The 20,576-nt window shown below is 42.9% G+C and overlaps 1 protein-coding gene across 1 annotated transcript in view; it reads right to left on the bottom strand.

Annotated features, from left to right (window-relative positions):
* The window catches only part of KIT (KIT proto-oncogene, receptor tyrosine kinase), a 55,358-nt gene extending 43,425 nt beyond the window's left edge, over window positions 1-11,933 (bottom strand). Inside the window, exon 1 of the mRNA XM_059470958.1 lies at window positions 11,788-11,933. Within this exon, the coding sequence (XP_059326941.1) occupies window positions 11,788-11,866 (79 nt within the window). The 5' untranslated portion in view covers window positions 11,867-11,933. The remainder of the gene's footprint in view (window positions 1-11,787) is intronic.
* Window positions 11,934-20,576: the final 8,643 nt, after the last annotated feature.

Genomic DNA, 20,576 nt, shown 5'->3' with positions numbered 1-20,576 from the left:
TAATATCCTCTTTCAGCATACCCAGCACTGCTGGAAAAAATGAATGTGTTTTCAGACACACAAGTCCCCTGTAGGTCTGAAAGAAGAGCAGAAACAAAACCAACTATTTTACACAAGTGCAGAGGTCCTAGCCAGAAGCCTGCTCAATCCTCTCTAGAGTATTTACACACAGGTCTAATTGAGGAAAATCACCTTTCCAACTCTGTTCCGTATTTGTTAAAGCCACTATGACAGTTGACATATGCTGTGATGGACATGAATGTAAGATCCTTTCAACTACATTTTCTTTGTCTTGCCATTTCGTGCCCCAAGGAAAAATATAAAGTGTCAAACTTTCATGTTAATTGCACTGAAACAACTTGAATTTACTCTGATGTATAAAATCTCCCAGATTTTTCAAAGGAGAGATGGTATCATATGCTTACTTGTTTTGTTCCATTTCACTAAACAGACACTCTCCCTTATGCTAGATGAAAAGTTTAGCAATGGCAAATGTCAGTTTTAAATTATTTGATCTGAAAGCTACATCAGATCCCGTTCCAGCCAGGCTCTGGGGATAAAGGTGGCTAGCAAAAGAAACCATCCATACCAATACCCACACTAGAATCCTCCTCAAAGACATAGACCAAAAAATACCCAACACATGATTGATTGTCCCTGCAAGTGTTACAGACTCTCAGCATATCTGAACAACACAAATCCTTGCTGACTGTCTCCTCTGCCCCAACTGCTTTTCAGAGACTGAAAAATTATCTGTCACTGGACACATACTTAAGTCTAGGCTGATTAGGCTTGCCTGCAGAACTAAGCAGTTCGTTCCTAACCCATCTCCAGGGTCGGTGCTATCTGCTGACCCACAGACTCTTCAATGTCGTGTTTTCCAAGCAGAAACAAAGAGCTCACGAGCTTGTGCCCACTCTGAAGTTTGGGATTCTTGGAAGCTATATATTACTGAGCAGTAGACCAGTATAGGGGATTAATGAGGGCTTTGACTTTTACCCAGCTGCATGAGGGCAACCCCTGTATTCCCAGCCAGCCCTGCTTGCCCCCTCACCCCCAAAGGGAAGGGGGCAGAGGAAGGGCACTGTGGAGAGCGGGAGGCGGGAGTTCACCAGCACAGCATTCAAAGGCACAGCCAAGCTGACTCCATCTGCAAACAACATCAAGGAGAAATGAACATCTCCCACACAAAGAGCAAGTGTGGAACCAGCCAGCTGATTCCTACCCATGGCAAACCCAAGAGAGGAAGTGGCAGGAGGTCAGAACAAAGGTTGTCTTTATCATCTGTGGAGGCATGAGCATGAGGAACTACAGAGGCTGTGAGGCACCCCCCTTTGCACTGAGGCCCCATGGCAACCTTTCAGCTCATAGTCTGGGCTTGCACCTACATGGACCTGCCCCACAACACACCTCATGCCCTGGCATGAGAACAGAATAAGTAAGAGGCACTTGGTGCTTAGCACTTGCAGAGAAAAGAGCTCAGGAGACTGCAGGGACACCCAGCTACACCTGGAGAGAGGTTATGCACTCCCCAGAACAAGATGTGGTGAATCAGAAAGAGTCAGTATCAGAGACAGGTAGCAAGAAGCCAAACCCAGCCAGCTCTACAGACCCTGTACATCACAGTCTCTGGGAGAAACATTCATAGAATCTTCAGGCAGGCTAAACATGAGCACCTGGGACAATCCCTGGCTTGTGGGTGGAAGCCAGCAGGTCCTCCTGCAGGGGGTCTTGTCACACCAATTAGTGACGCAGCTAACAGCACTTTGCTTCAGAAGCAGGCTTAGCAGAGCAGATCCCTCACATGACCTCCACAACCATGTGAGAGCTGCCCTATGCATGCAAGCACAACACTCACTCAAGGCCAGGGGCTGGGGGAAGCCACTGGACCTTCCAGAGACAGACACACCTTCCTCCTCCCTGCTGGCTTTACTTCCCTTGCTGGGGTGAGGAAAATGGGGTGAGGTGCAGCCATGCAAACAGGCTATTGTTCCTGCCTGCTGAGCAGCTTGCCCTTTCTGACAGGCATCCCTCACTCTGCAAATAGAGCCATTTGTCAAAGGCAGACATGTAGCTGAATATAATTCTAGTTTAGCACACATACTAAATAGCTACAGCAGGATCAAACACCATGTTTCTTTCTAAGGCTGAGTACAGAACCTCCCTGAATCCTCCTCTTTTGAGAAGACGTGGCTTTGGGACTTTTGCTGTTGTTTTGAGATTTGTTTTTTGAAGGAGTACCACGTGCACTACATTAGCCCAGTCACTTATCTTGAAGCACTGTGTGTGACAACCTACTCTAGGTGATTAATTAATTTCATTATATTACATCGGCGCACTGTGGTCTCTTATACCTAAACTTCCCACCACGGAAGGAATATACAGGCAATGTATTAATGAATAAATCCAAACCCAATGCATGTCTGACCTGCCAGTTTTGGTGGTTTTTTTTTTTAAACTAGAATGGTCTGTGCTTACAACAACTATCTGATAATTCTTATTCAGAGAGAAACACAGAGTACAGCTAAATATGTATGTATGTACACACACAAGTAGACTTGCAAAAAAAAAGAGCAACTGTATGCCACAGTGATTGTCAGCATTGAGATTTATACATTTAGACTGATTCTTACTCCTACTGAATTATTGCCTTCTTTCCTCTAATTTCCAAAATTACTTATTAACCAGCTGTCTCCATGGTTAGTTTTGTCAGCTGTTAGACACATAAATAAACAAATTATGAAGTAAGTATGGAGAATGATTAGAAGAAATGAAAAAGCACACTAATGCATAGTGTATTCATATTCAGCTGTCATGCGCCCCATCTATTCCTTTAATGGCTCTTTCTTCTCACTTCTCTTTGCTGACATTTACATTAAAAGGTGCAGTGTCTTTCAACTTCCATTTTGAACGAATGTTCCTTGTAATGAGCAACATAGGCTTGAAAGCATGTTTTCTAAAATGCAGTGAAAAGGTAATTTTAATGAAGGGAAACGAGAAAACTGGAGAACAGTAAATCGCTTTGCAATCGGAATTAATGCCTATTTGGAAAAGGCTCAACTGAGGAAGGAGATGTAAGACTTTTGGCAATGCGAATTCTAATTATTTCAAGTCTTGGCAGTAATTTTATCAAATAGTAGCAATTTCATTAAAAGGTGCACTGGTAATCATCTACATAAGGCCTCCAGAGGGGAAAATATACCAATAATTGCATAATTATGTTATCACTGCTCTTATGATGGACCACATTAAATACCACAAAGAGGAACACTGCTTTTTACTTTCTCTAGATATTTAGTTCAGTACATTTTCCTAGAAGATTACAGCAATAAACAAGACTTTCAGATTAACATGTTCACCAAATTTTGCAGAAAAGACACAGCTATCTTTCATGTCCATAATACTTTGTATTCTCTTTTCCTTCATTGAAAAAACTGACAGATTAATGAGAAAAATTCTGGGTGTAGTAATAAGATAGAGTATTTATATAGTTGTGTTACCAAAATACAAGTCATTAAATCATGTCAGACAGGCACATGGTACAGGATCCAGGATTTAAGAGGCAGGTTTTAGGATGTTTCCACATTTGTCCATATAAATTAAGTGTATCTATTCAGAGACTTTTGATAAGCCTGCAAGAACTTAGATTTCCCTTATCTAAATAACACTTAAACTTTTCTATTAAGATGTTTTTAAAAATTATTGCAAAAGTATTGTTTTACAGACAATACCAAATCGAATAAGTAATTTTTAGTGAGGTACCCAGTACATTAGATATGTATCTTTGCATATGGCTTCTCAAACTGTGACTGGGACAGTTTCTGGGGGAGTCATTGGCATAATTCTCTGAACACCCTCAGGTGAAAAATTTCACCTCAGACAATCGCACCAACACCCAGGAACATCTGTCACTGATGTTGTCTTAGACAGAAGTGCTTTGAATATCGAGACTTGGATGTATTTCTGACAATTCAGCTTCATTTCCTCAGTCTTTTGGCAATGAGATAACTCTGTTATCAGAGAAGTCCAACTTGTAGTTTTTGCTTTTAAGTTGTACTTTATTCTCTAATTTACTTATAAGCCTTATCAGAAATTGCACATACATGACATATATACAGGTAACTGCTTACTGAAAAGCAGTCCTCCTTCCTGCTCTAGGAAAGATACACAGAGGACTACTTAATGTGAGTGCAGCCCAAGTGCCTGCTTAAACAGGGAATCCCATTCCACCATCTCTTCTGAATAGATCTAGATTATAGGAGACCAGAAATACAGGGCTTGCTTCTGCTCCTTCCATGTGACCTCTTTTATTGTGCTGCATACCTCAAATCCTAGGTATGATAACATTAATACTCCTGCAAAGTCAGCAATTTTATGTATAATACCTGGAAGTCAGACATGCTATGGAATAGGAAACTTTAACAGCTTGTGTTAAAATGAACACTAATGGGAGGAAGCTTTTATTTTGTGGAAGGTAACATAATTGCTTTTCAAAATATAAAAGTTATGCTCACCCAGGCATAGAAAGCGCTTCCATAGCATAGACAATAGCAAACAAGCATCAAAAGTGAAGAAGAGAATCAGCCAGCCACTGCACAGCAAAAAAATGAATGCTTCAGGATCAGATCCTAGCACAGAATTGTATATAAGGCATACAAACAGAACCATTTCAGGTAAAAATACCCCATATTAAGCTGCATATTTAATTTAATATGACATGAAAAAGTAAAACCATGGCATTTTTATGATGTATATTTTCCTTTTAAAAGGTAAAAATACTCAACAGTGATTTTGAAAATACAACAATGTAAATTTAAACTTACAGCTCCTCTAATAATTATAAAAATAAAAGCAAAAATTTATTCAAGCTGTAAATTTGCTGTCAACATTTTAAAGATAATATAACTACTGGATTCATCAAAGTCAGCCCCTGAGCACCTTCAGGCAGGTTGTGCTGCAGCAATAAACCAGTCTTTGACATGTGGAGTTTCCTAGCAGGTGCAGAGAAAATATTTTCTTTATTTCAGTTCATTCAGTACAACTCAATTAAGCATCTAGTCCATTCAAAGAGGAGCTACTGATCTGGAGCTGAAAAAAAACCCCATGAATGTTTCCTTCCATTGCTATTCTAAGAATAAGGAGAGAATGACATGGACTAGTTCTAAAATTTTTGTAGCATAGTGATTAGAAGCCATCAGTTTTGACTACAGATAGGCCTTTCAGGCATTAATTCTTTTTTTCAAAACATTTCTCAATGAGTTTTTTCTTCTGAATTGGCTGGCTTCTATGTAGTGCAATTTTTTATCTAACGGAAGAACATTTCAGAATTCTTGTTTCCGTCATTGTAATCGATGCAAATCATCAGCAAAAATCAATTATCTAATACAAGAAATGTCAACATTTTCTATTTTCATACTAAAACATACACATGAAGAATCAGGATCAGTGTATATATAACAAGCTACATAATTGCTTAAATACAGGCACAGTGATTAATCAAAGTAAGTATAACATTAACTGCAAAGGCTACATTTAATTAAAACTCTATCTCAATGGTAATAAAGGAGGTTAAACCTTTCTTTGCAAAATGATTAAGTACAAATGCAAAACAGTTAAAATGAGGCTTACTGTTGGCTGATTTAAATCATGATTAAAATCAGATTTACAATGCTTTGAATCAAATTGAAGCACATACTACAGGGGGAGGTGACCATTTTATTGAACCTGGAAACACTGCATTTCTCATCTGCAGTCAGATGTCAGTTTTAAGATCATATCTGGAAGAAATGCAAACAAGTCTGAGAGGGCTGAGAAGAGCAGGAGGAGTTACAAAAGACACTCCAAAAGAAAATATCTGAAAAGGTTTATCATAGAAAAGAGAAGCCGAAGGGTTTATATCATCGATGTGTAAAATATTATTATAAAAAGGATGGTGATTAGTAGTTCACATGTCCAAAAGACCACAAGAATAAAAGGATGGAATTAGGTAACCAGCAAGGGAGATTAGGTATCAGAAGCTTTTGACCTTTAATACCTATTTACTAGAAAAAACAGGTGGTAAGAGTCTGCAGCACAAATCTGCCTTAGAGCAGGTTAGAACAAAAGTCTGTGTGGGGAGATCTGCTCCATCTGACTACAGGGAAGAGCTGGGGACAGAGCAGATCTCTGCAGGTCTCCTCCAGCCTTACTCATAGAGTTCTATGGGAGCTTCCTGAGACTTGCTGTGTCTATGAAAAACCCAGCTGCAGGAAAAAGATGAATGCATGAGAAAATCAGATTTCGTACAGCAAAGAATGAAGTTTCCACTCCTGAGGCCTGAAGACAAAACCTTCAACATGTGACATCCAGTGCAGCCATTAACTCCTGAACAAAAAACAGATTAAGTAAGAGAGCCAAGAGCAAGTTTTAAATCTCATGATACCTGTCAGCAGGAATCTGGTTAGTTCTGAATGGCCTAGGTATGTGAACACCCAAAACATTTCTATTACACAGCTCACTGGGATTTTCCACCCCTTCAAAGCATGCAGGCTCTCAATGACAGGTTATAATCAACCAAGCTTGATTTCTTTTTCCTGTGTGGCTTTTGTACAATGCCTTTCTGTAAAACAAATCCACCCCAGCTTTCTCTTCTCCAGACTGGACAGCCCCAGCTCTCTCAGCCTGTCTTCACAGGAGACTTGCTGCAGCCCTCTGGTCCCTCACAAGGAGCATGGTCACCCAGCAGGAGCAGGGGACAACTGCTCAGGACTGACAGGAAAAGACAGCAGATGTAGGACTAACCTGGCATTTACCATGCTTCCAAAGAACCTGTAAGAGATGCATCTCGCTGATTTTCACATTTGCCCGCCACAGTGTTCATCTCTTCTTAACTTAAATCAGCCCATGCATCCTCTTTATCACTTAGGTTTACAACTGCCAGTGCCTAGCTGACCGGAGAATTCTTCTCCATATCAGATATTCGATTGTGTTACATGATTACAGATTCAACTGCCAAGATGACATTTAAAATTATAGACATTGAATGCAGTCAGCTCCCCCAGTGACAAAAAACCCTGTTGCTCTTAATGGTACCCAGTGATGCTTCATTTTAGTTCAATTTCCAGAAATGATCCCCATGGAGCAGCCCAGAAGTTGCATAGCATGGTAGCAACATTAGAAATTTTTTCTGTTATTTACATGTCTCTTTGCTGGTAAAGTCAAGAGCCTGACATGCTGTAAAAAAATCTTTTGCAACGTGAAAAATATCATTAAAAATCCATTAAATCTGAAAACCGGTGTTTTCAGAATAAATCAATATAATCCCCAAGAGGAATTCCACTGAGAAAATAACATTTACTGAGCTTTCTAATTGGTATCCCCTAGAAAACAGGAGTCACGTTCTCCCCTCAAACACAGATGTTTACACTCTCCTTATGCTTTTATCACTAACGGCAGCAATCTTGGCCAGTGGACAAACAATACACTTCAGTTGTCATTGGGTTTGGCAGCCAGCCAAGAAGACTGCTCACACGCGTAAAATTACGTTCATTTACGACTGTTTGCAGGATTCATTGTCAAACAGGGTCCTACTGGAAAAAAAAACCTTCTAGCTTCCTAAAAGTCACTGAAAAAGACAACCACAGTACTATAGAATACAGTAATATAGAAGGATAGTAGTAATTTTAAAATTCCTTTTATGCCAAGTTCTCATAATTTCTGTGTGCATTCTCTTCAGATTGTTTTAAATGAATGACCAAAAGATGTAACACACTTTCCTTAGGCGCCGCAGCGTCAGCTCTTCTCTCCCGCCCAAAGTTACAATGAAGACCTTAAGCTCTGTTACAGCTGAGAAGCCCCAACTGGGGAAGCTGAGTTTCCAAGGGACAGAAACATCTGCAACTTGTTTCTTGTGCATGGGAACAGTCAGAAAGACATTCCAAAATTTTAGAAAGGTAAAGTTATGTACTTCAAGTGAGAGGGTACTTACAGTGAATGCAATGCATTAGGATATCAGACCTCATTTCCTCTAGCCATTCTCTGAACAGCTGAAAGAGACTTAAGGAAATGAGTCAAAATCCTGGAAGATGTTTGTACTAGATGAAAAAGAAAACAACATCTGTAAAATCATGTGTCACATCCATAGAGCAAGACAATGTGTAACACTTGATCTCTGCAATGGCATTCATCTTCATGGAGAGAGAAAAAAAAAAGCTGAAAAGTGGCTTAACCTTGAGCAATTACTGCCTCTCTTCTACAAGACTGATATGAGATTGTATCAGTCATTGTGTGTTGTAGATAAACATATATGTTGTTGAAACTCTTGGATGCTGCATGGTTCTTGTTTTATCCAGAATTTGTTGTTCCTTACCTTCAGATTCCATCAGACTGTTTAGTATTTGGACTAGAAAGCAGCTTTCCTTCAAACTACAAACACCTAGTATTTGGCATTTAGTTTGGCAGTTCCAGATAGTCCTTAAAGATCCTTCTAATAGCTTGCAGTAACAACAAATCATAGTTCAGACAGAAATCTAAATACTACAGAGATACCATTAGTCTCTCAGAACAGACCAGAGAGCAAAAAGGACAAGCTTCACAAGGAGAACCTCCTACTGACTGGAGTATGACCCAAATGTTTCTCCCAAGACCTGTCCTAGCTCATGTTTACATGTGCTAAAGACATATCCCTTCCAATTCCACCTGTATCCTGGTGCAGCATGTCCCTTCTGGAGGTGACTCAGGATCCTTTGCTGAATTCAGGCACCTGCAAAGAAGCATTACTGTTTGGACAATCACTGGGAAAGCTGGAAAACCCACAGAGAGCCAATACAACCCAACAGTACTACAGCTGCAGTCATCTGTTGACAAGAGGCTCTCTCTGGCAAAATAAGCACATGGAAATGCCTTCAGTCTCTATGAATGGTATTTAAACAGGATGTAAATGGGAGTCTCACTTCTTGCCAAATTTGTCACATTTTTTATTACAAAGCCCGAACAAAAATCACTCACGCACTTGCAGGGAAAAAGTTCCCAGTGGCAGCGCAGGGAAAAAGAGTTGAATACTGAGCAATCTTTGACATTTCCATTCTGCTCCTGGCAGTGCCCTTAGGCTACATTTCTGCACAGGAGACTCTGCACTGCCACAGGGGAGGGAGGAAAAGGAGGAGAGAGCAGAGATGGAAATGTGAGTAGGGAGGGCAGGATACTCAGATGGCTTGAGGGGGGTCAAGGCAGTGACTGAATGACAGCAATCAGAATCCTCATCAAATTCAATCTTCCTTCTTCAAGCTTCCTCCCTCATGGCTGATAGGTAGCAGGGAGCATCATGAAAACTGACATTCTTCCCTCTGGGCACAGGGAGAGTCTCCTATTACTCTGCAGCTGATTGGGGGGGGGAAGGTTGCATTGATGGATGGATGCTGAAGGGAACCATGTCCAGTCTTTCATGACCACAGGATGGAAACACAAGGGACTCTGGCAGAGTACTGGATGGTGGGGGACAAAGCAAACCTTGAGGGAGGACAGGAGAAGAAAAGAGAAAAGATCATTCCAGAATATTGCATCAAAATGAGGACGAGGCAAGTCCCAAATGGAAGGAAGTATGGAAGCATGTTAGTTTGCAAGTAAAACAAAAAGTAGGAAGGGACTATGGACAGAAAAGATGAATGGTTTACCCTTTGAGAAGCTACATTGAGCTGTTTTCTACATCCTCCTTCCCAGCCTGGAGCCAAAGGAAGACGCTCTTGACCAACAGCCAAAAAAAGATACTTATTATAAACCTGTACACTGATAAACAGGATAGGTCTCAACAGGGAGATCATCCCAGCCAAGTGTCTACACTGAGACAAAACCAAAAGTAGCACAGGGCCAAACTAGCTCTGGAGCAATCCAGAACAGCACATCAGCTCTGTCCTGCCTGTCACTTCTGAGGTTCCTATGCTGCTGCCAGGACTCAGACCATCACAGTGACACCTCGCCCAGTACCACAAAACCAGCCCAGAATACTCCTACACCTGTGTGATACACAGACGATGCACATGCATATCCAAGGACAACTGTCTTTTGCAGTAGCAAGCTATTTCTTACAACATGGTGTGGTTTTGCTCACACAAGTTTTTGTCTGATGTGTCCCTGAAGTCTCCCACAAGCAAGTGTGCAAACCCAGAACGAGAAGAACAATCATGAGGAAGGTTCTCATTGATTCTCCTTGGTTCTCCAGTACTCTGGAAATTGCACCTCTGTCTTCCAGGACACGCTGTCAGTAGGACCTGTTTCCCAAGCTTTCCTTAAGGGCAGCCTAACTATATGATGAAGGGTAGCCTAAAGTACAGGCAAGAAATTAATGAAGTAAAGAAAGCTGGCAGGTATTAATAATTTCAACATTTTTAAAATTTCTTTCTAGGTAGGAATAACTCATGGGTAGGAGACTTTTCCATTCCTGTGGCCACAGCATTTTGCAGCCTTATGTGAGTACTTCTAAATAGCAAAGCCCAAATACCAGATACCACACTTACTCAGATTACCAATAAACAAAAGGCAACAAACACAAAAAGTTACCTAAACAAAACCATTAAGGCATCCTAAAGTGTTTTACAACGAAGAAGCGTCAATTGTCACTGCTGCTGGTTTCTGGTGTTTTGGCGGTATGCCCTGGGCAGCGGCTGGCAGAACCCTCCCCGCCTGTGTCACACAGGGTGCTCTGCGAGGCTCCTCTCTGGTGGTGGCAGCAGACGTTAAACACCTATCGCTGTGCATCGCTTCCCTGGATCCTAACCTCGTTCTTAGATAAGCAGCGAAAGAACCTTTCATGTTATCTCCTTTCAGACTTTAGTGCCCAGGGCCAAATTCCTCCCCAGGTCTAGCAGCGACCTCCTTCCAGCACCATCGCGGGACACAGCCAAACGCCTCCTAAGCCCACAGACCACGAAAGGAGATGCAGGGCGGCTCGGAAAGCCGTGTGCGAAGTTGCCCAGCTCTGCAGCCACATACAGTATTTAAACCATTAGACCTGTGCTCCAGGGCTGAGAGGTCAAAAAATAAACTCCCTTTTTAGAAACGAGTGGAAGGGAACCTACAATACATCAAAGTTTTAGCACCAGCTGATCTCCCGAAGGCCTGAGAGGTTCCTATCGCCCTCCTTTTCACCGCGAAGGTCCGTCAGTGCCGCAAGAGACAAGCCCCGATGCCCTGTCCCGCCGGGGCTGCACCGGCGGGCGCAGAGGGCACCGAGCCCACCTGCTCCTCCGGCAGCTGCACCCCGCTGGACACAGCCCACCTGCTCCCCCGGGAGCTGCACAGCCTGGACACAGCCCACCTGCTCCCCCGGGAGCTGCACAGCCTGGACACAGCCCACCTGCTCCCCCGGGAGCTGCACCCCGCTGGACACAGCCCACCTGCTGCCCCGGGAGCTGCACCCCGCTGCACAGCGCTGGACACCTGACGCCGGCTGCTCGTCCCTGCCCATTGTTCAACGAGCACTTAACCGCGGGGACATTTTGTACTGATCCCCAGACAGTTTATTGTCAAAACAGCCCGGCCGGGGAGGTGGAGAGGGTGGAGGGGTTCCCCGCCGGCCCCTCTCCCAGCCCCGGATAGCCGCGCACGGCAAACAAAGGACTTTCTTTCCCCGGCGGGGCGTCCCACCAGGGCAGCGCGGGGCGATGCCGGGCACAGCGCGGGCTGCCGCCCGACCCCCGCCGCGGCGCTGCCCCGAGGAAGGGGCCGCCAGCGCCGAAGTTTTCCCCGCCGCCGCCGCCCATGCTGATCCCGGCCCCGCGGGGCTCCGCGCCCGCCCGCGCCCGCGGCTCCCACCTGCGGGGAAGAGGCTCAGCAGCAGCAGCAGCAGCAGCACAGTGTGCGCCGGCTCCCGGGCGAGGATCGCGCCCTCCATCCCGGCGCGGCTGCCGCTCGCAGCGCCCGGCGCGGAGATACCCGAGCCCCGCGGGAGGGAGCGGAGTAGAGGCGGCCCCGCCCCGCCCCGGCCCCCGCCCCGCCGCCGCCGCCGCCGCGGGGATGGGCGCAGGTGAGCGAGGCGCCCCCGCCCCCGGGCAGGGCAGCGCGCCGGGAGCCCCCGCGGGCTCGCCCTGAAGCCCCTCAACAGAATGGTTTAGGAAAAAAGCACAGAGCGCCGTGGCTGAACGTGCGCACGGTGCTGTCGTGGGGGAGAGCTCGCCCTTCCCACGGGCAGCATTCTGCCGTGCCGAGCACCCCAGGGATCGGGGCCGCGTAAGCCCAAGTGGAGCGTGGACCGGAGAAAGGCGGGGGGAAGCGGCCGGGCACGGGAGCTGGAAACGGAGAGAGCATCCCTTAAAGGGCAGGTACAAAGGCGTATTTGCCTAGCCTTGAAATCCTCACTGATCGCTCCTGGAGGTGTCACAGCAGGTTCTGGAGGCACCAAAGGTATCGCCTCCACCCTGCCTCGCACTGCTGGGATCGACTCAGCCCGCTGTGAGCCACCACCTATTAAGGGCCAGAGCACCTAGAGTGAGACTTAAAAGTGTGTGCCGTGGCACAAAGCGAAGACTTGAAAGTGGCTGCTTTGGTATGGAAAAGAGAAAACTGACAGGGAGCTTAAACGTGAAAAGGGTCCTTAAGAAAAGGATTGTGAGCGATTGTTTTTCATGTTCCTCAAGGGCAAGATAAAAAGTTATCCTCTTAGTTCTCAGGAAAAAAAATCGCTTATATGTAAGGAAGGCAATTGCAAAGAGCAAGGAGGATTTAGAATACAAATGCATTGCAAGAAGGGGTTGTGGAATCCCACAGAGGGAGTTTTTTAAGCACCGATGAGACCACTGATGAGCATCTGGGAGCACTCACTTCTGTAGCTGCAGAACTGGAGTGGAGCTGCTCTTCAGGCATAAATAACACAAACTACACAAATTTCTAGCTTTAACACTGCTTTGGCAGTCAGTGCCACACACTGTTGAGGTGGAAGGAAGGTAGACAAGTGACCCAGGCAAAGGAGTCATGCATGCATTCCCCAGCCATGCTCTGCCCAAGGTAGCAGCACCTGAACAGGCAGGTGGGCAAAGGACACACAGACTGTCAGAAAACCCAAAACAACACTTCTGCATGTACAGAAAGATGCAGAGGACATATGGCAAAACTTTCACCCCTGGAAAAGCATAAATGTAGACTTCTTGAAATGTGTCGGTACAGATCCGAAAAATTATTGAAGGTAAAATATTCCTTTTTTTTTCTTCATCTTCCTTTCTTTTTCACTCCTGTCAGATTTTTTCCCAAGGTTAATAGCGCTGTCCCACATGGTCCAGCATGAGATGAAAGTCTTGTCTTACATGTTTAAAATGGCTCTCTCCATTTCTTTACTCTCTTTCATCTCTGACAGCCAGTCTCTTTTGATAGGTGAATCCTTCCTCTGCTGCAAAATGGAATACTTTTTGTTAGCATACCAACAATTTCAAAATCAAATAGCGTTTTAAAATCACGTTTCTTACTAGGTGCTAGCCTCATCGAATTAATCTTAGGGAGGAAAAATTTACCAAAATACTTAATTTATTAGTGCCCCCCTCATTTTCCAGGTGTTTCTGTAGGAGAAAAAAGGTGAACTGGAATTTTTTAATGTAAACACTCAGAGCGTTTAATTTCTTAAAGATGCAAAGGCAGGGCACTGTACACTGTAAGAGGTTGTCACTCAAGCATTATCAAGGAACATGTGATGTTGTTATTGTGGCAGGTTTTTCCCTGTTCTCCTTGATTAGTGCTCCTTCGGTTAGTGGCCTGCCTTTAGGTCCTGCACATCCCTGATCACATGAATCCGAGCTCCGCGTGGCTCTGCATCATATGCCTCATTTTCACAAACATTAGCTCAATGTTGGATCTCAAAATCAAAGTGGCAACAGCATTCTCCACGTGCTTTGACTGACTATAAATAGCAACAGTAAGTGGGAAACAAAGGTGAATTGCTTTTAACCTTTCCCCTTCATTTATTTTTAATAATTATAATGATAAATGCAGTTGCCCTTTTCAGTGGATTGCACTAAATGCTGTAAATTCTGTTGTCTATATCCTGTTTGCATTATAGAAGCAAAAGAAAGTTTCTTAAGCAGTGGAGGTTTCTCTTAGGTCTTTTTCCTACCTTTGTCCGAAATATGTGAGCATAAACCAGAAAGGTTCTTCTTTGGCTTTGCAGTCAGCCTCACATGTTCCTCTCTTCAGTTTGACAACTGATGGTTGACATTTGGGAGAGTGTAGAATGAAGAGAGAGACAAGAGAGATCTACAGCCTTTGGACACGAAACAGATTTGGAGATAAGAGTGATAAGCTTGGAGAAATATGTGAAATTATATTTGAAAAGTTCACTTCAGCTTGAAAGCCTGAAAGTGATTTAAAATTTGTGGATGAGCTCCTTTGAAAAGTCAATTCAAAATATTGCTTTTAGATATCCATGGGAATGCTTGCTGAAGTAAACATTCAATAGGTCAATAATATTGGTAAGATTAAGCTAATGCCATCAAAAAACTGCTGCTTTAATGAAGGGCTTGTCATTTCTGTATCTGAATGGAAATGCATTTGGAAATGAATGAGTTTGATGGTTTAAAACAATTTATTTGTCAGAGCTATGAAAACCTTTTTTACAGCATAAATAATCTTAGAATCTTTTTATCTATGACAAAATGTATCTATTGAGAAGAGAGGAAATACTCTTCTGATACAGCCAATCAATGCTGGCTAGAATCCTTCCCGATAGCCCACGATAACAACTTCTTCTATAAGGCTGTAGTTTCCTTTTTCTAAATTGCAGATTGACAGACTTTCGGCTGGAACATGGCTCTCTCATATAAACTGGCAGCCCCAGCAAACCAGACACCTCCAGAATTAACTCCTCTGTGATTCCTGAAGGCTTTGAGAAATTACGAGAGTTTGAAACACATATTGATTTACCAATGTTGCTGTAAAACCTATCTAATCACAGGGATAAAAGTTTGTTAAGCTTTTAAAAAGTAAAAAGTGGTTAAATTTCTGCCTTATGCACTCATCTAAAACATCATTTCTGAAGGGTTACTGTTAGGAATGTCATATGACCATCGTGCAAAAATATATACTCAGCACTCTGCTGTATCTTGATCCTAATCAGCAAAACTGTAGCTGTGAATTTTCTCAGCCTCTTGCTTTATTAATTTAAAAAAAAAAAAAGTGCATTAAGTCTGCTGGCCTAAACTGTTGGTACAGGAAGGTGTAATCCAGCTGGACCTGTTTTCTAGAAACCTTGAGATTTTGGGACATTCCATTGCATTGTTTTTATTAATCTCTAGTCTTCTGCTCTTCACACTGACATGTTAGGGTGGGTAAGTGGAGTAAACTGGTAGCATTTGATAGGCATTTGTCTTAGGACTTCATCTGTAGATGGCAGGATTATAATGTCTTCATGCAGTTTAACTGATGAAACATTGATATTTTAGAGGGATGACACTAAAATAAATTCAGAAAAAGGGGACACTTTTATCTCATTCCCCCTGGTATATGAATCTTCAAACTGAATCCATTCAGTATTACTAAAGTGAGAGGTGTATCTTATCCCCTTTTAATCCAATTGTGGAGAATACTCACTAAATCCCATTGTGCCTGTGATCTTAAACTAGCATTGCCATCCTAGTTAATTAAAGATTTTTCCAGCATTGAATGTCAATGAGAGCCCAGATAGAGTCGTCATTGAAGCTTGAAATATATGCTGGTTTTGAAGTCATCTTGTGTTATCACATGCATGGCACGCTGTTGTTAACACTGTTTTATCAGTCTAAGCTTAAGTGGAATATAAAGGCTCTAATCTTCTTGATAGTATTTTTTTGTTAGCTTATAGCCTGCAATCTTACTAAGAAAAGAGATTTGTCTATGAACTGCCAAGTGTAGCTCTTGCCTTTATCACTTGCAGCTTTATTTGTGCAGGCCACTGTTGAGAATTGACTCTGTGCAGCAACCTAGGTCTTTTCAAGTGTAGTTTTGTCTTACTTAATTTTATTGCTGGGTTTTGTCTTAATTATATTGCTGGGTTGTTGTTGGGTTGGTTTTTTTTCATGAGTTGAGCGTATCAAAATAATTGTGGAGAAACAGCTGATGTGGCTTCCTCAAATGTATTCTCCTTTCCCAGCTTACTGCCCTCCCCATTCTTCCCTGGCCTGCTCATATACAGCAGCTTTGGGCTGCAGACCCAGAGAGCCTTGTCCTTGCCCTCTCTGCCTGCTCCCCACAGGATCTTAATGCCTTGGCTGCTGAAACCATATCCAGGCTCTGAATCTCGTGACAAGAACTAACTTTGCTTTTCACTTTACAAAGACTCCTTCTGTGTTTTCTTACAGTGCTTTGCCATATCTGCAGTCTAAATAAATGGCTAGAGGGAGGCTTGTCAGGCATTTTTCTCTGAGGTGATTAAAGCCACATGAGATCCAGTTGAGTGCTTTGACATATTTGCTAAATTGCACTGTTTTGCTTATAAATGTGGGGGTCAAATAAGAAGATATTTTTTAAAATAAAAGCAAAGGAACTGCCTTGATTGAGATAATATATGTCAAAAGCATGATGTGGAGAAGAGGGTGTTTCTCTTGCCTGGGTTCCCTGAGTGATGAACTAAAAAGCGTGGATTTTTATCATGTCTTGTTTGTCACCTTGCCTCTCAAAGTATCTTTTTTAACATATTTTAATTTAGCATTCTTTAGGTGTATCATAAATTGCTTGGCTCCTTTTTAGGTTTGCAAAGTATCTTCAAAGCTCTTTTGGTACCATTTTGTTTATAGCTTTGTGTAGCTTGAAGAAATGTCTCAGTTCCCCATATTCAGCTTTAAAATGTGTTACTAACTTGGGTTGCACTTTATAGGCAAGCAGCCTGTATTGACTCCCCTTGTTAGTGCAGCTCTCACATGTCTGTTGTGGAGCCTTCAGCCTTTGTCAGAAGAACATCATATGAGCCTCCTGCTCTGTGCTTGCCACATCTGCAGGGCCTGCTCTGCCTCCTTGTACAAAGCAAGGTAGATTTGTCACAATGCTACCACCTTGTCTGGAACAAGGATATCAGTGTTTGGTCTTAAAAACACATGGTATTCATTTCAGAGAGGACAGTTCTTAGAGTAGCAAACAGACTCTACATGTGACCCATTTAATGTTTCTCATAGAAAGACCCAGAAGCCTGGTCTTCTTGGCTGCCTCTTCACAAAGCTTGTCTCAGTTTCTGCTCAGTTTTGTTCCATTCCCAGGATGACTATGGGCAGCTGAACTAATTAGAGAGCAAGATACTTATTAGTTGGCATCTCCATCTCTGGGAGGGTAACTCCCATCATTGAGAAAGCTGGCCCGGTGTGGGGGTCAGGTATATATGGGAAAATATATGTCTGCTACATCAGCTTGCTACAGATGTATCCACAGAGCTAACTTTGCCTCTCACTTCTGTGCCTGCAACCTTTTAAAGTAATCATTGTTAAGTTAAAACGCTGTAAATGCTGTTGCCCCTCTCTCTGGAGTGGCTGACCCTCACCAAGGCAGTGCTGTGGTGTCTTAGGGGACCACACTGCAGGTATGTATGTATTTAGGCTTTCATTACTATCTGCCTTCACAGTTCTTGGTAACCAAATGTCTCTAAGAGATTATTTTCTTATCAGTCTTATTCCATTTTCCTACAGCTATCATGTACTGCCAGAGGCTTTGAGGTCTTTTTATTTTTTTTTCATCTCTGTGTATTTGTGAATGCAGTATATATTATAAACCCCATGCCCACAGTGTTGGTAGACATACACAACACTGGAAGAGTTAAGGGCTGTCAAAAATGCCTCCTCATTAAGAAAGTCATACTCATCATATTTATCATCCAGTCCTCTCTTTTTTCACCTGTAGAAGGTTTTTCAGTCTTTCTGATAAGAGTTTTCAAAATGGGATGGTGCAATGAGATGGATATTTCAGTCAGCAGCCTGTTATGTAGCCTAAGTGAGCTTTTGCAGACACTTTGTTCCACAATGAATGCTTGCTGCCCGACACCTGGAAAGACCTGAACCAAGGGATTGCACCTTGATAAATTTGCATTTTGATGACTTAGTTTGTGTGGATAACCAGAAGGAAAAAAAGAGTTAGTGAAGATGCTCAGCAGTAAAAATGGTATTTGTCCCTGTGAGACAGGTGATACTAAAGCCTGCTGATACTAATGAAATCATCTAGATTTAGAAGGCTTGTGAATTTGGATATTCTGTTAAATAGGATGGCTACTCATCATTTTTTCTCCTCTGCTTCTGAGTTTAAGGGTACTTACTAGGGTCATATCAATTCAGTATGCTCAAATTCAAACAAATGAGTTTCAGGATATGTTTTCTGTGATCCTTTTCCTATTTTATTTCAGTTTTTTTGGGAGTGAGTTGACATTAAAATGATGGTTATTTAGGTATTCAATTTATCTATATGTTTCTAAACATTTCCCCTCACAAATCTGTCTGATATGCAATATAAACGCCTGCATTACTGTAAAAAAATTCTGAAGACCATATCTATTTTTGTCATGGTATGTTAAGTTGGTTCCCTCTTGTGTGCTGTTTCTGCTTTTGAATTTGAGAGCATTGCTGGAAAGCCCCTGATCCCAGCTGTGGACACCATGCCAGGCTAGAAATTGTGTGTAGGTTCCCACACTCACCTATTAGGAGGTGACCTCCAGGATCTGTACCAAGCTGTGTTTTCAGAGCTCACTTTTGTACCTGCAGTGGAAAAGCTGTGATTTTGCTTTTGCCTGATATAAATCTTACAGACTTTATATCTGAAAGTCAGGGTCCCTAATTAACTGCCCGTACAGCCATCCCCTGCTGAAAGGCAGCTGCCTTTGAGGAAGGAGCTCTTGTCACCTGGCAGCACACAGCACTGATTTAGGAGTCAAAACTGCCCAACTAAAATGGAGATTATGGATTCTTTAGGGTTCAGATGGAAATCACAGAGCATCCCTTTGCCATCTGCTCCTTGTTGGAAATAATGCAAATGTAAATGTCAGCTTTGCATCCTATGAGCCCATTACCCCTTCAGGCCTTTCTTGCTGAGGGGAGATGCATCTGCTGGGACTGGGTTTCCACAGCTGATGGGATGGTTTCTGTGTTTGTGTCCATCCCAAACCACTCCTGTGTCGTTCAGGCCTGTTTGTTACATTGGTTTGTGAGACACTGGCCATTAAATAGGCTTGGGAAGTTCCTGACCTTTCTTGCCCTATTTCTGTCCCCTTTTGAGGCACCTTAACTTGCTAGCTCTTTGTTTTGCTGTCTCAGATGTTCTGAGGAACCACAGAAAAGGCTACTTTCCACCCTAATCTAGTTTGTGATCTGGTTTACTGTGTGGCTTTGTGAACAAGTCTACTGCCAAACTGAGGGAGGAAAAGCAATGAGAGCAAGCAGTGAGAAGGAAATTACACTGGCTTGCTGCTAAAGGTTGCATCTCATACAAGCAAACACTTTTTTTATACTAGAGCCAAAGTACCAAAGTAAATGCCATAATTCCTCTATCTGAAGCCGTGTGAAGGCACTTGCAGGTGATTTTCCCCATTGTAGGTGCGCACCTAAATAGCCAGGGTGGCTGAAACAATGGAAGGCAGCAGTCAGCTCCTCCTAGGAATGGTTATTTTGGTTTTCCTGGTGCTGTTTCCCTTGCCTCAGGTTGGCTGGCTCATTGTTTTGTGCCCAGTCCAAGTGGCTGCTGCCTCTATTTATCCTTACATTAAATGTTATACAGGATGTCAGTAATAGGTACAATCTGTGAAATGCATGATCCTGGGTGTGTTACCAGCTCTCCCTGTACAGCCTGCATATGGCCCATTGTTAACACAGATGTCAGCCCAGGAGCGGCTTGCCTTTCTTGCTACACCTCAGAGAGCAGGCAGCAATTCCCTCCCAGATTTTGCTCAAGTTCCTGTGTCAGAAGTGGATCATTTGGGTTGGGGCTTTAGAGATGAAATTAGTATAGCAATTAGGATGTGGCTGTGGCAAATGCCCACTCAATAGTCTATGACAACATGCACTGGATTTATGACAGTGACAAGAAATCAAAATAACACGGTAGGGTAACTCCTTTCAAAGGCATATTTAAGAGGGGCTGTTAGCTGAATCTGAGTCAGAGTCTCAACCTGTGGTCAAGTCTTGGGACATTTTTATCTGTAGAACTTTGATGCCATGTTAATAATCCTCACTGCACAGCCACTGTTCAGCTGATAAGCAGAAACATGCACAAAATGTAAACAATATTTAGAAGTTTTCTTTCATCTTCTTTAACAGATGATTTCTTGGTTTCTCTAACATAATCATATGATCAAGGATGTGTCATTTTGACCCTTAAAAGCCTGGAAGAACATGAACATGTCAACTTGCTTTCCAGTCACTTCAAGAATCCTGCAAATTAACACTGGGTATATCCAGAACTAGCAATACCCACAGTCCTTGGGTTAGTTTGGCTAACTAACCAAAGTTATATTATCAGTTGCTGATACAGGAGAAAACTGCAGCCTGTGTTCAAAGCAATAACAGGGTCTTGGATAAGCAAATCAGCTGTCCATTTGATGCCTTTTTTTCTGGTCCTAAAATCATGAGCCAGACACCGTTAGGTGATAAAAAGGGGTTACCTTTATAAGGATCCTTAGG

This window comes from Ammospiza nelsoni, chromosome 4 (genome assembly GCF_027579445.1).
Source record: "Ammospiza nelsoni isolate bAmmNel1 chromosome 4, bAmmNel1.pri, whole genome shotgun sequence".
Lineage (NCBI taxonomy): Eukaryota > Metazoa > Chordata > Aves > Passeriformes > Passerellidae > Ammospiza > Ammospiza nelsoni.
This window is presented reverse-complemented; position numbering and strand designations above follow the sequence as displayed.